This window comes from Fundulus heteroclitus, chromosome 1, assembly GCF_011125445.2.
Source record: "Fundulus heteroclitus isolate FHET01 chromosome 1, MU-UCD_Fhet_4.1, whole genome shotgun sequence".
NCBI lineage: Eukaryota > Metazoa > Chordata > Actinopteri > Cyprinodontiformes > Fundulidae > Fundulus > Fundulus heteroclitus.
Window position 1 is genome coordinate 13,637,626 of NC_046361.1, and position 16,813 is coordinate 13,654,438.

Consider the following 16,813-nt stretch of genomic DNA (forward strand, 5'->3'; position numbering starts at 1 on the left):
GTATTTAGTTATGTAGACAACAATAATTAAAACATTTAATTTACAGACAAAACCCAACTGCATTCAATAAGAGTAATGCTTAATTTTGTTTTTTCAAATGAGACTGCATTTATTTACACTTCCAGACCTGCAAGAAAATGAGAAAAGGACAGGACTCTTTTCAGAACAAAAAATGAAAACATGTATAAAACACTGAAAGTTACATAACCAAGACCTCATCTAGGTTACACAAAGCAGTTTAACTTTTCTTCTTCAAAAACAGCTTAAACAGAAAAAAATCATGTTCAAATTGTCCCTTTTCCACTCAGCCTTGTGTATAAACGATGAGTTTCAGCTCCAGAGCCTCCGTTCGCTTTCACCAGACGAATGCAGCTCTTTCGCGAAGCATTCTGACGCCGAAGCGCTGCCACTCCCTCTGATGGATCCACATCTCCTGCGTGGTGTCCAGGCAGGCCAGCACTGCTCCCCCCTTCCATGAAATCAGCCTGGGGTCCATGTCCTTCAGCACAAGCACACCAATATGCATTCTAATGTTATATTTCATTAAATATTTCACATGGCAAGATATGCACCACTGCATAAAGTCAAAAGGTTTATGATGTACATTTCTGCACAATTACCCTAATAACGTCTTTTAAAGTTTTAAACAAGAACTTTAAGTAGACTAAAAAAATAATGTGTTTTGAACGAATTGCATTTACCAATGAATGATTAGCAGTTAAATTAAGGAGGAAAGGAAAAGTTTTATTTAAGCATTAGCCTTCCCTCAAGGATTTCCACAAGGAAATTTAAATGCATTTAAAGTGGGGCTGTTTGCCAAGATCTGAATAACTTTTTTTGCCTCTTGCATTTTTTTTTTTTAAATATTGCATAGATACATTTTAAGGGCGCTTATCAGGTGCTAACAGACGAGACGCAATAAAAAATCTATTGACCAAAACTGTTCTAGTCTTGAATTAAACATCCTGGTGGTAGTTTGGGTCTATTTTGCTACATTGGGGACAGAAGAAAAAAAAAAAACATGACAATTTATCTCGCTTTCTGACGCAAACTTAAGTAATCGGATAAACAATGAGAGGAGACAGCAGAGATGCCTGCTGGAGAATTTGCAGGACAAATGGAGCAACTCATGGCTATATTTTCCGGGGATGTAGAGTTTACTAGGAGGAAATTCCCACCCACATAGAACATCTTTTGGATCTTAAAAGATTCTTGTTAAAGGTGTTACTACATATCTGGGAGAGGTATTATAAAAGTTGAATAAAAAAAGGATAAACAATAGTTTGGTCTACTTTCATCTGCAAGAAACATTTGTGCAATACAAGCAGGACCGGAAATGACCCCAATATTTCAGGATTAAATCTGTTATGTTGTCCAAATGGATGTATTTTTATATTGTCACATTCACAGAAAAAAGGGTTAATGCTATATTAAGAATTCTTGTTTAGCACAATGTCATAAAGAGCAATGTTGACAACTCTTAGAGTGCTTCATACTTCCAAGAGCCACATTTTTTCCAGTGGCTCTCGGACATTTTATGTAGGCGTTACCTTTGGCCGCGTGATGACTTCCACGTTGTCCACCAGCCTTCTGAAGGACGGCGGCATCTTGTTGATGATGCGATGGAGCAGAAATTCCTGAGCTCCGTGAAACATGAGCCCTCCTCCCACAACCAGGATGGAGCTGTACATCTTCCGTTTGGTTTCGTCTGATGCTTTGGACAAAAGAGGACAATGTCACCCCAACACTGTCAAAAAGCTTTCATCGTCTATAGAATATCCTTTTTTTTTTCGTCCCTAGTTCAAAATTTTCTAGATGTTTCTAGTTAAAATATTCCTCCACTAAAACCTCTATGTTCCATGAACTCATACTATTCTAGTTCTCTTCTGTAGGATGTCATTCACTTCATTTCACCTACTTCCTTCTTCACGCCTCGCTCCCCTTTCTTACCACAGCAGTCGATGCTATGCAGGATAGCCTTGTCCAGCCCCAAAGCCTTGCTCTCAAACTGGCTAATGATGGCCGTCTTCCTGGAGAGGTGAGTAGACAGAGGCTCTTCCGCCTCTCCTGACCCCATCAGACACTCGCCCTGGGCTGGCCCCAGCTCCATTTCTCCAAGTAGCCCTCCTCCAGCGGCGTTCCCACTACCGCTTCCGCAGCCTCTAGGCATGTCAGACATCTCCCCCATTCTTCCTTGACAGCCCATCTCACCATCCATACCCCCACCTGGCCTGGAAACAGCCTTTCGTTCTGCTGCAGATTTGGAGGACTGTTGGAAAACAAACAAAAAAGACGAGAACCATTATTTATTTTGCATAAATTTGATTTCAACCGGTGTTCGGTAATGTGTATTACCTGGTCCCCTTTGCTCTGCGTGGCCAGCAGGTAGTGCTCATCGTGAGGATCTTCTGAGTCGCCTTGGGAACGGTACTGTAGTGATGTCATCTTCTGACCAACAATGCCAAAGGTGCTTGGGTAGAAAAGACCCATGGGTGCCTACCGAAGATAGTCATGCTTAAAAACACGTGGAACGAATGATGTGATAAATTACAGAAAATCATAGAGGACATAAACTGGTGACAAATAGTAGCACAATTCCTTCAGGACAGCCTTGAAAGGATACCTGTAATTTTTCATCCCCAAGCCGAATCTGGTACAAGAGAGCTGGGGCTTCTGGGAAACGTGTCTGAAACTCGTGATCCTGTAATCCTGAGATGTCCTGTTGAGAGTGAACCACAAAAAGGTTTTGAAAATGACCGCAAAAACCCCTTTTAGATATAATGAAAAGCTCCAGATAACAGAGTGCTGATGTTAAAAAGCGAACCACGGAAGACAAAACCGGCCCTCAACTAGCACAGACCTGATCCAGATGACAGAAGGTCTCCTTTAGATGCTGCAGGAGCTGACAGTCCAGCCTGTTGGTCAGCTGACAGTCTCTGTAGGGAAAGCCTGCCCTCTGCAGGAGCCACAGGAAAGTGCGGGTCACATCTGAGCCACCGTATGCCAAACAAAGCCTGCGGAGAGTTGGGGCAAACACACACACAATGCAATGCAATAAAATGCAAACAATCAACTTTTTTTGCAGCTAATTTTGTTATTTGCAGCACTTTCCCACCTTGAGTTTCGATGGGATACTCCATCCTCAACACAGCAGATGCTGGTCTTCTGGTCGCCCACGTCCACTACACAAGCGCTGCTTAACCCACTGCCGAATGTGGCGCACACCGACTCCTGGTGCACAATGATGGCTGCAGATACGTAGATATACAGCGACGCACACGTGATTTCACGCATGAAAGCAAAATCCACGAGGCAATCAGCAATGCATTAAGTTGTGTACAGTTACACAGCAACTTGCAAAAATACTGTCACATTTACAACCACAAACTTTATTGGGATCTTATGTTACAGACAAACACAAATTGTGAAGTGGAGGGCAATTTATACCTGGTTTTGCATTTTACTTTACAAACAAAATCCTGTAAAGTGTGACGTGTATTGGTATTCTGCCCCTTTTTACCCTTTATATAAAGTACTGTGCAGCCAGTTGTCTACAAAGGTCACTTAATAAGTAATCAGAGTTCACCTGCATGTAATTTAATCTCAGTCTTAAAGCTGCTGTTCTGTGAAGGTCTCAGAGGTTTGTTAGGGAACAGAAAGCACCATAAAGACCAAGGAACACTCCAGAAGGGTCAGGGAGAAAGCTGTGGGGAGGTTTAAAATAATATCCCATGCTTTGAGCATCGTGCAGAGCACTGTTCCATTCGTTATTTACAATGTAAAGAGTGTAGCCCAACTTCAAACTTATCAAGGCAAGACAATTCACCCAACTCAACAGGCTCAGGAAGGAGAGCGGTAATCCACAAAGCAGCCTAAAGGTAACTCAGGAGGAGCTGTTGAAGGACCAGTAAAAATAAAACAAGATTGTCAATTTGTAAAAATTATCATGACACATCCCAAAAGAGTCCAACAATCTACAAAAAAATAGCATATTTTGTCTCCCACTTCCAATTCTCTGCTACTTTGTTTTTGCTCTAAGCTAAATTCCATCCATCCGTCCGTCTTCTTCCGCTTATCCGGGGTCGGGTCGCGGGGGTAGCAGCTTCAGTAGGGAGGCCCAGACGTCCCTCTCCCCGGCCACTTGGGCCAGCTCCTCAGGAGGAATCCCAAGGCGTTCCCAGGCCATCCGGGAGACATAGTCCCTCCAGCGTGTCCTGGGTCTTCCCCTGGGCCTCCTCCCGGTGGGACGTGCCCAGAACACCTCACCAGGGAGGCGTCCAGGAGGCATCCTAACCAGATGCCCGAGCCACCTCAACTGGCTCCTCTCGACGTGGAGGAGCAGCGGCTCTACTCTGAGTCCTCCCCGGATGACTGAGCTCCTCACCCTATCTCTAAGGGAGAGCCCAGACACACTACGGAGAAAACTCATTTAAGCCGCTTGTATCCGGGATCTCGTTCTTTTTGGTCACAACACAAATCTCACGACCATAGATGAGGGTAGGAACATAGATTAACCGGTAAATCGAGAGCTTTGCTAAATTCCAACTAAACAATATACAGAGTTTGTGGGGTTTAATGTGTCAACATGGCAAACGTTTTGGTGACGTTTGGTGTTCAATACCTGAAAAGCCCATATTATGCAGCAACATGTTGACAAGTTCCTTTACATGCTGTCTGTTGTAGATGTCAGGCACCAACAGGATGCATCTGTAATACTAGCGGGCAGGACAAAAAAAGAAAAAAATATAATGTTAATGCAGGAAAAGGCATTACCACCATCAGTGTTTTTAATCTGATTTTGGAAAGTTTGCTGAGCAAACATCCTAATTTTTGCTTTAAGTTACTCTTTCAGAGAAGAACTACTGCAGTGCTGCATTAATAAAAAAAAAAAACTTTCCTGATCAATATTTCAGAATTTTCTTTCTTTCTATAACCAAGAAACTCATAATGCATAACAAAAAGCGGAACTGAGACTTTTACCTTCAACTCTTTCAGGGGGATCTCCAGGTGCTTCTGAATGACGTAACTCCAGATTGTCTCAAGAGTGGCCAGCACTGCAGTCAGAGAGCCTCCAGAGCCAGAATGCACATTGAGCTGACCCCTGACCATGGGCCAGTGGATGTTGTAACAGTCTGTTGGATTCACATAAAGAGCCTGCGGCGAGACACGACAACGATGGCCAAGTAATAAATAAGCCACATAGACTTGGTCAAATGTAAACAATTACTGCATGCTTTATGATATTTTTATTTTACCTCCTCTCCCACCAGATAATTGGGTTGGTGGCTTGTGTTTGTCCACTTTACTCTTGAACTGCTGTCTAGAACTGCTGGACGAATCTGACAGTTATATGCTCGGGCCTAAAGATACACACAGGCAGTTGAATGAGGCGACAACGTCCACAAACACAACATTAAACACCCAACCCTGTTAGTAACAGCCTCAAACAGAAATTTAAAAGCTTCAGCCGTTTTAGCGTTAGTTTCCCGTTTATCAAAACGAACCTGTTCAGCGGACACAGGAGTCCTTCTCACGCCGTTGGACATCTTCTTGGACCAGATGGCCTGCTCGACCATTTTCAGCCCATTCTGCCTTTGCTCGCTGCTCTCTGCCTTCTGTTGGACATGAAGACAAAACCGGGGGAGAGGAGACGTGAGCTTGAATTGAGAAGAAAAGAATAAAGCCAAGTGCGAGAGGTGTGCATTAGGATCTCATCTGCTGAGCAGTGACTTACATTCAGACCGTCTCTAAGCAGCCAAGCATCTTCATACCGGGCCTGTCCAGCCTGCTTGTGCCTCCGTGCGATGACGTGAGGGACAGTGACAGGCAGGTTGTCTGTGGCTCGGCCGATGCGAAGGGTTCTCGATCCGGGGTGGATTACAATGATAAAATTGCTCTGGATTTGCTATGGAACATGGAGAAAATGCACTTTCATATACAAAATGAAAATGGAGAGACGGTTTATCAAGAATAGTCCTCCTTCTGTGGGAGGAGTGCACCAAATGATCGACACTGAAATCACTTGTCAAAACTAAGCATTATTTTAATTTTAGTATATTATTCCATTTTGTGCTTGCATCGAGAGTGTGTTTGAGTATCACATAAAGTCCCGTATAAATAAAATTATGGTTGTACACAACAACACTGTTAAGACTTTTCTCTCTCCGGCAGAGGCTGAACATTACACTGCTTCCATCGCTGCCGCAGCAGATGTCTCAAAATAGGCTCATTGGTTTGATAATTTTTGTACTTTGAAGCACAATATCGTTGGTTGTGTTTTTTTGTTTTTCTTTTCCTAATCGTATATCAGTTACATGTTATATTCTCAGCGGTCATTCTGGATAGACATTTCTTTCTTTATTCCTTTCCTTAACTTCTTTCTAGTTTGAATATTCTCTGGTTTGTACATCCCCTTGTAGCCGTTATATACCTGATTCTGAAACTTATAATTGTCCAGGTGTGTTATTTGTACTGTTCTTTGTCTTTTGGAGATTTCCAGGGTTTTTGCTCCCTATCTAGGAGTGGTTATGGAAGTTCTCGTGGTGTGCTGCTCTGGTCAGTTCCCAGCAGCCTCCCTTAGCTCAAAGGGAAGCACTGTTTGTTTTTTCACTGCAGTGTGGGAGTGGGAGGAGGGTGGTTTGAGGGCGGTATTTGATCATTTGGTTTTAGAATATGGGGCAGGGAGGGGTGGGTGGGTGCCTTTTTCTTTCTTTTTTTTTTCTTTTTTTCTTTCTTCTCCTTTTTCCTTTTCTTTCTTCCTTTCCTTCCCCCCCCCCCCTTTTATTCAGCTCAGACATCACCTTTTTGTCCATCGTTCTGAATGTTCTTTGATTATGCCCCTTCCATGCCAGCTATGAATCCGATTACCTTCATTACCTGGAACTGCAGAGGTATGGGAAGGGCACTCAAGAGGGGCAAGGTTTTTTCTCACTTAAAGGATCTGTCGGCTGATGTTGTGTTCTTGCAGGAGACACATATCTCACCTGCAGAGCAGAGACGTTTGAGGACTTCATGGGTGTCGCGGGTGTATCAATCCAACTTCACCTCCAGGGCGAGAGGAGTGGCCATTCTCATTCGTAAATCTGTACCTTTCATATTTAAGTCACAGGTGACTGATTCAGGCGGGAGATATGTTCTTATTACTGGCTTTATTAATTCTGTCCCTCTGGCCCTCCTTAACATCTATGCACCTAACTTTGACTGTCCAGACTTCTACAAAAGAGTATTTAATCTCGTAGCGGAATACAGCGAACATAGGATCGTTGTTGGCGGTGATTTTAATTGCTACCTCGACCCTATCCTAGACAGGTCTTCTCCTAAACCTGCTCCACCATTGCAGTCCACATCGGTTATAACCAAATTAGCAACATCTTTGGATCTGGTCGATGTCTGGCGGCATCTACATCCCACAGAGAGCCAATACTCCTTTTTTTCTTCGGTACACAAATCCTCAACAAGAATTGATTATTTTCTGGTTGATTCAAACTTATTACCCCGTGTTTTCAAATCCACCTACCACCCTATTCTCATTTCTGATCATGCACCGTTGTCAGTTGAATTTAACTTTGATACTCAAAGAGCACAATACAATTGGAAACTTAATCCCTCCTTAAACTTGGACAGCTCCTTTTGCAAATTTGTCTCTAATAAGATCGTAGATTTTTTGGCCTACAATGACAATGGCGCTGTCTCTGATTCTACTCTATGGGAATCTTTCAAGGTTGTCATAAGAGGTGATATTATATCATACCAATCTAATGTTAAAAAGCTCAGACGTAACCATCTGGCTGAAATTGAGAGGCAGCTGGCCACACTGGAAGATGCATTCCATAGCTCCAATTCTGACCACATATTTACCTCTATTGTGAACCTAAAGTATGAATATAACTGTATTTTGGGTGAGCGGGTTATGGATGATATCCAGAGGCTCCGTCAGAAGTATTTTGAACTGGGGGACAAGGCAGATAAAATACTATCTAGGCAGTTGAAGGGGATGCAGGCTGAGCGAGCCATTAATAAGATACTTTCTCCATCAGGCGAGCTTCTGACAGATCATAAGCTAATAAACAAAACTTTCTTTCAATACTACAATAAACTTTATGCCTCCAATACAACTGCATCTACAGAGGATATTACACGCTTTCTTGAGCCATTGGACATTCCAACTCTTGCAGATGCTGCCAGGCTGGAACTAGATGGTGAGGTGACTCTTGAGGAGATAAGGACAGCAATTCGCTCTTTTCCTAGTGGAAAGGCAAGCGGCCCTGACGGCTTTGGTATTGAGTTTTACAAGTCTCATATTGATATAGTGTCACCACTTTTACTGCGTATGGTCAGGTCTTCCGTGGAGGTTGGCCATTTTCCTGAGTCTTTATATGATGCTAATATTTGTCTTTTACTCAAAAAAGATAAAGACCCTACCAACGTGACATCATATCGCCCCTTGAGCCTGCTTAACTCTGATCAGAAAATTATTGCTAAGGTCTTAGCCAACCGATTGTCCTCACACATTGGTGGTCTGGTACATCCAGATCAATCTGGATTCATTCCAGAAAGATTCTCTTTCTCCAACACAAGGAAACTACTTAACATTATGTACTCTCATGCTTTCCCCAACTCTGCAATCATATCTTTGGATGCTCAGCAGGCTTTTGATCAGGTGGAGTGGGGATACATGTTCGCTGTTCTCAGAAGATTTGGCTTTGGCACAGGTTTTCTGTCTCTGATAGAAATGCTTTACACTCAACCCAGGTCTCAGGTGTTGACCAATAGAGATAGATCACCCGCCTTTCTACTGAAACGTGGTACTAGGCAGGGCTGCTGCCTGTCTCCCATGCTTTTTGCTTTGGCTTTGGAACCCTTGGCTGTTGCCATTAGGTCTAATCAACTTATCACAGGTATCACATGCGGTACATCAGAGCACGTCATAGGTTTATATGCAGACGATGTAGTCTTGACGTTGCTTGATGCTAGTGCCTCTTTTCCACCGCTTCTTGAGGTGCTGCAGAGCTTTGGACAGCTCTCTGGTTTCACAATCAACTGGACTAAGTCTGCCTTTGTCCCTCTGTCTGATGGTCTTCACTCTGGTTTCCTGAATAGTTTACCATTAAAAATCTCCCATGACCACTTTATGTATCTTGGTATCAAAATTCCTGTAAACTCCAAGCTACTTTTCCAATTAAATTATTTAGAGTTACTCTCTAAGCTAAGAAATTGGATCGACAGCTGGCGGCTACTCCCACTCTCATTAATTGGTCGAATTAATATTATCAAAATGGTTGTCCTTCCTAAGTTTATTTATCTCTTCCAAAATATCCCAATTTTCATTCCTTCTTCCTTTTTTAATACATTGGATTCAATTATTATGCCATTCATTTGGGCATACAAGCCTTCCCGAATCTCTAAAGCGCATTTACAGAAAGCTAGATGTGAGGGTGGCTTTGGCCTTCCGATATTTCGGCACTATTATTGGGCCTGCAATGCGAGGGCTTGGACATTCTGGACGTCAGGCTCTGCCGGGGCGGGGACTCCTTCCGTTTCTCTCCCTGGCTGGCCTCAGATTGAATCTTATAACTTGTTGCTACAAACTTCTGCCTCATTACCTGCAATACTATTCTCTAAACCAGAAATCCCCCTAAAGAGGATCATGTCTGACTTCATACTCAGGAACTCAGTTAAGATTTTGACACAAATAAAGAGGGTCCTGAAACTCCCAGATCTGTCCATTTATGCCCCTTTGTGTAATAACCCCTGCTTTAAGCCAGGCCTCTCTGACCCCGCCTTCAAACTCTGGTCAGCCAGGGGTCTCTCCTCTCTCAAGGATCTTTTTACCAATAAACAGATTTCATCATACCCTCAGTTACAGTCTAAATTCAATTTGTCCCCAAATGATTTTTTTCGTTATTTGCAGGCTAGGAGTTTCGCAAACCAACTTGCTTTGAGCACAAATCAGCTTTCAGCGCAGCATATTTTTTATGATCTTCTTATAAAACCTCCCACTTCCAGATGTCTAATCTCACTGTTTGTAAATGTTTTCTCTATGCCAACATCATCTACTCATATCAGAGATGCCTGGTCAATTGATTTGGGAGTTACTATTTCCACTGCGCTTTGGGATCGTGTGCTGTTAGGAATAAAAAACTGCTCTATTAATGCCAGATTGCAACTAATCCAGTTTAAAGTGGTGCATCGCCTGCACTACTCTAAAGCAAGGTTGAATAAAATATTCCCTAGTCATCCAAGTTCATGTGACCGATGTGGACACCCCAAGGCTACCCTTGGACATCAATTCTGGCACTCCCATCGTTTAACAACCTTTTGGTCTGACATATTTAATCTTTACCAAACGGCGTACAAACATCAGATACCTTCGGACTGTCTCACTGCTCTGTTTGGTGTCTCTGACTCCTGCTCTGCTCTGCCCCTGCCTGTTCGTGAGGCTCTGGCCTTTGGGATGGTCGTGGCTAAACGTGTCATTCTTACAGAGTGGAAGTCTGCCTCACCTCCCTCCTTTAAATGCTGGCTGAACAACATGGCTTCTTGTTTACATCTTGAAAAAATACGCTACACTCTCAATAATGATGTACGCAGATATGTTGGGACGTGGGGGCCATTCCTTGAACTTTTGAGTGGTGCCACTGGACACGTGTAGTGATGGATCGGCGTCTGCAGTGTGGCTCTGCTGCCTCCCTGCCTGTCAGAAAGCCTCTCGGTTGGTACACAAGGGACTTAATACACCCTTACGCACTCATTTCCAGCAGTATGCGGAGGAGCTGAATATTTTATTTAATTATCATACTTGTTTTGGTTATACAAATTAACCTTCCCTTTTTATTATTATTATTATTATTATTTTTTTTTTTTTTTTTTTTTTTTTTCCTCTTTCTTCCCCATCTATCTTTTTTGCTGTTCTATCTTCTATTCTTGATAACTTGGGGTGGGTTGGGTCAGGGTATCACTGTTTTTGTTGTTTTTATGGTTACATAAGTTATAGTTGGGCAGCCGTACTCTGGAATTTATTTGTAACTGCAATCTTGTTTGGATTCATTCACTAATGATGTCATTGTAGAAGATCTCAAAGCTAGCGTCTACCGACGCCAATTAGTCATTGCAGTCTGATCGATGTTCTGCATATCTTTGTATTTTGATAACTGTCCTGCAGTTTTGTTAATTTGTTGAAAACAATAAACATATATATATAAAAAAAAAAAAAAAAAAAAAAAAAGATAAATAAAATTATTCAATGCATTTATTCTAGTTAATAATAAATACATTATTATTATAGAGCCGCCCCAAGCAAACTAAGCCGCTGCTAAGGACCCCCTAAAACCACCAGGGGCCCTCCATAAATGCTCTAACTTTAACACACACCATTCTTCTAAAAAAAATCACACATTTTTGTGATTGAGGATGACAATGCTGTTAAATTTTACTTGACATTTTCAGCATCGATGAAAGGTTTTTAATCGTGTAAGAGAATGGGCAAGTTTACTTTGTTTGTACTTTGTCTGAAGAGTTATCTTTCTTTGTTTGATCGGTGACCATTTGCCTTTTTAACATTCATTCTGTTATGCTGATGGTTACTATTACAATAAATATTTACTTTTTAAAACGCGGACGGATCAAACCTAAGGCATTCGGATTGTGTTCCCTTGTTGCATATATATATATATCAAAAAAGGAAATCAAACAGATTAAAAGAAGGGATAAGTAAAGTAAATGCAGGGTACCTCCTGAGCAGGGTCAGGGATGGCTGCAGGAGCGATGGGTCTTTTCACTCCGCGTTGTTGCTCCTTCTCTTTCTCCTTGTCCCGGTCTTTCTCCTTTTCCTTCCCGTTGTCCTGCTCTTTCTCGGCCTGAGTCATGGTCGCTCTTTACATTTTAGGGGGGGGGAAACGTGCAGGGAGGGTTAAGTTACTTAAAATGTAACAAGCAGCGAACAGCTCTGCTTTCAGCTGACTTAAAAGTCTGTGTAGTTTTCTACTTCCGTGTTTTGACCCTTCATTCTTCTTCAGGGGGAGTTTCAGTTTGCCCAACAAACCACATGGTGCATTACCGCCGCCAACTGGTATGAAGGGTTAATTACGACCATGGTCCAGAAAAGCGATGCATGGACCACTGGTTTTACTCAGAATGCCGGTTTCAGGGGATCTTTCTGGACCCCCCCCCCCCACCACCACCCCTTTAAACGTGAAAACGTATAATCTTGAGTAAAAGCGAAATGTATTATTTAACAAAAAACAATAAACAATAAAGAAAAAATAAATAACATTTGTTTTTTCTTTTTGTTATTACAAAAAAGAAAAAAATAAATCAGAAAAATTCTTGTACACAGCTGTTTTATTAAACAGGCGGCACTTTGACAGTCATTTCTGTGGTGATATTTGTTATAGAAAGTTTAAAAAACCCTGGACTAACATTAGGAAACTAATAACACAAAATACACCAGACAGACAAGTTATTCCCTTTATAAGAGCACTTCCTGAGAAATAAGAAGAACTGATCCAATAGCACAAGCCCATTGAATTTATCCTTAAAATATCAAAAAAAGGTTAGAATATTGTTTCACACTTTTGTAATTGATTCATTACCTCAGCTCCTGATGTATTTTTCTACACTGAACAAATACATTTTGCAAATGCAGAGACAGCTGTCATAGCAATTATTTTTTGAGAAATCAACTGGTTCTCTGTATTTGGAGCAGGAAGGAGACAGACAAACGCACAGGAATCAGCAAAACTTCTTTTCATAAAGAAATTTGTTGCGCTACTTAGAGCCGCCCAATACCCTAGTTTGGAAGAGCTGGTCACTTGATAGACATCTACTTCTTATTTTTAATTATCCAGGGACGACTTGACAGAAAAAAGATTGTTTGGCGAGGACTGGACAGCAAGCTGCAGAATGCTCCAGACTTGCTGTGGCTTGAGGTCGACTCCGTGAAAGACACGCATGCCATACACAGAAGACAGAACACTGGAGAACTTATTAATTTATCCACCTGATTCAGTTTTGTCTATTATTAGACGCACTGCTCTTTAATTATTCATATATTATTATTTTGTAATATAAAGACAATGTTTTATGTTTACCAAAAGTGACAAAAAAAATATCCCACTGACATAATCAGAACATTTTAGAAGGAAGAGAAAAAGGGTGGAGTGAGTGAAGTTACACAGCCATGGGCAACGTGGGAGATCCAGAAGTGAGTGGGAGTCCGGAATAGGGGGAAACAGGTGTGGTGTGTGAGTGGGGTTAATAAACCTGTCAGTTTGAATGTGACGAGAAACGATTATTCTTACTGTCTTTTTTTATTACTTTTTTAAGTTTAAGTTCACTGCTTCTTCCAGCACATAAATTCATTAGATTTTGTAAAGCAATGTTATGTTTTGTCTTTTCCTTCACAGTTGTTAAGCAAACACTATTTGACACACTCTGCAAGTAGGATATGTTGTAAAAAGTTGTTTTTAAAAAGCTAGCAATTCCCATTTGTATGTCGCATGTTTATAGAATGCTTAGTTATAAGGAAAAAAGGTGGCAGAAAAAGATGCAGTTTCTAGCTGTCTAATTGTTTTATGTTTTCCATTGTTTGAATACTAAGTTCATTATTTATTATATAAATGGCTTGTCCCAATATAATTATTTGATTTCAGTTAAGCCATCAGTTTTGAGATTGTAAAAATAAATACATTTTATAACATATTCATCTCCTCAATCCCTCTTTTACGTATATGAGCTCCCTGATTAAAAGGAAGAATCTATCAGGTAAACTTTATCTAGATGACACCTTTCACAGCATAGAAACCACAAAGTGCTTCACAACAGAACCACCACAAAAACAACACAAAGTAAAAAAATAAATACAGATTTTAAAAGGAGAGATAAAATAAAAATAAATATAAGAGAGAGAGAGAGAGAGAGAGAGAGAGAGAGAGAGATACAACAGCATACACGCATCATAGCAGAAAACTACGTAGATAAAAACTAGTTCAAAGCCAATCGGAACAAATGGGACTTCAGCCACTTGTTAAAAGAATGAACAGGGCCAGAGCGCAAAGATGGGGGCAACTCATTCCACAGTGTGGGGGCCACAGCGCTGCAGGACTGATCCCCTCTGGCCCCGAGAGTTTGTGGAACCGTTGACAGCCTTAGGCTGGATGATCTCAAACTGCGAGAAGTTCTGACATGTTCAGACAAATTTGACTATTTTCAGACCAGCAAACTTCAATGCCCTTTTTATTGAGATGCACACACACAAATAGCATCTGCAGTAAATTTGTACCAGTTTTTATTTTAATACAGTTTGTATTATTAAAAAGCATTTTAAACCCTAACTAATTTTAATTAAGGGTTGTGTACATGGATAAAGTATTCATAGTCCTTGAACGATTTGACTTATTGTCATGGTACGCTAACAGACCGTGTTAGCCAGAGAAGTTCACTTTAAGGTTCAGGCTTGCAATTACATGTTTTTATTTCTTGCCGTCTTGATTACAACCCCTGACTTCAAACGAAAGGTAATATAAACTGGAGATCCTTTTTGAGGGCCTCTTTGACCAAAACCAAAACAGAAGATTTCCTTGCTCCACACAATGTGCGAGCATGGACTGGTTTAGTGGAGGTTGTGGAGCAGGCTCAATGTAAAGTGTCTTTCCTATGGAATGCAGTCATGCCCCTCTTTTAAGCTCAGGCAGGTCACAACAAAAACAGTGCATTAATCAGTTTTATTACCCCGGATTAATACTTTGTTGAACTACCTTTGATTGCTGTGTGAATTTCCACCAACATGCTTCATGGTAGATATGCTGTGTCCAGGATCATGTGAAGCTAGTCACCTGTTGCACAACACAAACCAGCCAACTCCAAATTCTTTGTTTCGACGACGTGTTTTTCTTCCTACCACTCATACAATAAGTTTAAGTTGATGGCTAACTGCATGTTACGTTTGCAGCTGTGCCATAATCTTTCCATGTTAGGATGATGGATTGAACAGAGTTCTTGGAGTTGTTCAAAGTTTGGAATATTGTTTTGTAACCTAACTCTCTTTTAAACTTTTCCACAACTTTATATCTGACCAGCCTGATTTGTTCCGTGGCCTTCATGATGCTGTTTGTTCACTAATGCCCTCTAACAAACCTCTGAGGACTTCACAAACCAGCTAAATATATACCGAGGATAAATTACACACATGGGAGCCCTTTTTACCCGGTATGAGTTTTATTTTAAGGTATTCAGTTGCACAGGATTTTATTTAGCAGTATCAGAGTAAAGTTAAATACTGATAAAGAGCCCTCTTTTCAATAATGCATTGGTAAAAAATTTTTAAAAGCATGTTCATTTGATACCATTATTGGCTAAAACCAACCTTTGGTAGGCGGGCACTAGCTGTCGCTAATCAGCTCAGAGAGTTCTGATTAATGTCCGTCCTTTCCCGAGAAGGATTCAATGGGAGCAGTCCCAGATTGATAAGCTCCATCCGAATACCCTTATAGAGTAAGGCCTCTTTAGCTACAGCAGAAGTGTGTCAGTGGTCGCCATGATAAATGCTGTACGAACAGTGCAGTCATTAAAGAGGGAGGTAGGAAAAGGAGCCTGTGTGCTCCCTCCCGTAGCAAGATTTTCCCAGGAACTCTGTAATGTCCCTTACCGGAGCTAAGAACTCTTAAGGTATCCCACAATCCTTAGCGCAACATGACGTATAAGCACAGCCCCCTCACGGAAATCAATGAAACTGTCAGGAGAGAATAGAGCATGTACTTTGTAGTAAAGTTTGGAAGACTTTAGGCTCAGATTTGACTGGCATCATCCATGTGCGTTTCTGGCACATAATGACGTCGGAGTTAAAGGCTGTCCGAATTGGGGACAGCAGTCTCAAGCTTCTTTCCTCCCCACAATAAAGTTCTTACTGTTGGCCTCGTGAAAGGTCAAAAAACAGGAGCCAGGAGCTATTATTAAGGGTATTCGGACGGAGCCACCATGTGCAGAATGAAGAGTGCTACACATTGTTAATTTGCCTGGCCAGGTTAGTATATAGGACGAAAGAGAAAATAGGCAACTTTGCCTATCTTTTCACAGCTTCAGTCTTAACACCTTAACTCTCCATAGGATTGTGTACATAGCTCCCACTGTACAATAGCAATACCTATGACTGTGTTAGGCACCATCCTGACAACACCCTCATCAAGTTTCCTGGAGACACCAATATTATTGGGCTCATCTCTGGTGGTGAAGGGTGAATAAAACCTGGATCTCTGGGTGGGTAAGCTGCCTATCGGATAGATCCTTCACCTATTAGTTCTGGGTGACCGGAACCCTAACCCTAGAGAGAAAAGGTGTGTGTGTATTGTCACATGAGGTTCTACAGTGGTAAAGTGGTTAGCACACTTGCCTTACAGCAAGAATGTCCTGCGTTTGAGTCCTAGGCTTGGCTGTGAGCATCTCTGATTGAACCAGAGGTGGTTTCTGAAGTCTACAAGCTTTCTTGCAATCCACTCATACTCAAACAACAACATAAAGTTGTTATTGGCAAAAACTATTGCACCATACCTGTGCAGACTCTCAAGTCATCTGAGTCATGGCGACTACACGGCACCGAAGTTAAGCACCAATAGAGTCAGGGACAGTTTTTACAGTAGTGCTTGAACTCTAATCAACACATTGAGTCTTTGAATTAGGTGCAGTTGTTATCTTTCTGATTTATGACTGCACTATTTCTGCACTGTAATTTATTCTATACATAGTTTTGTTTAAAAGAGCTTCTCTATGCACCTTACATGGGTAATTTAAGACCAATGTCATTGGACTGCTACTCATTGTA

At 41.5% G+C, this 16,813-nt stretch overlaps 1 protein-coding gene across 1 annotated transcript; it reads right to left on the bottom strand.

Moving 5' to 3' along the window:
- Window positions 1–88: 88 nt before the first annotated feature.
- Window positions 89–11,864, bottom strand: actr8 (actin related protein 8). Its single transcript, XM_012877260.3, has 13 exons — window positions 11,730–11,864; window positions 5,735–5,905; window positions 5,505–5,615; window positions 5,256–5,360; window positions 4,981–5,154; window positions 4,622–4,715; window positions 3,116–3,248; window positions 2,861–3,014; window positions 2,624–2,719; window positions 2,356–2,496; window positions 1,951–2,269; window positions 1,551–1,714; window positions 89–499 (listed from the first exon to the last, which is right to left on the bottom strand). The coding sequence occupies exons 1-13, from the start codon at window positions 11,862–11,864 to the stop codon at window positions 356–358; spliced, it is 1,941 nt and encodes a 646-aa protein (XP_012732714.2). The 3' UTR covers window positions 89–355.
- Between the last annotated feature and the right edge of the window lie 4,949 nt (window positions 11,865–16,813).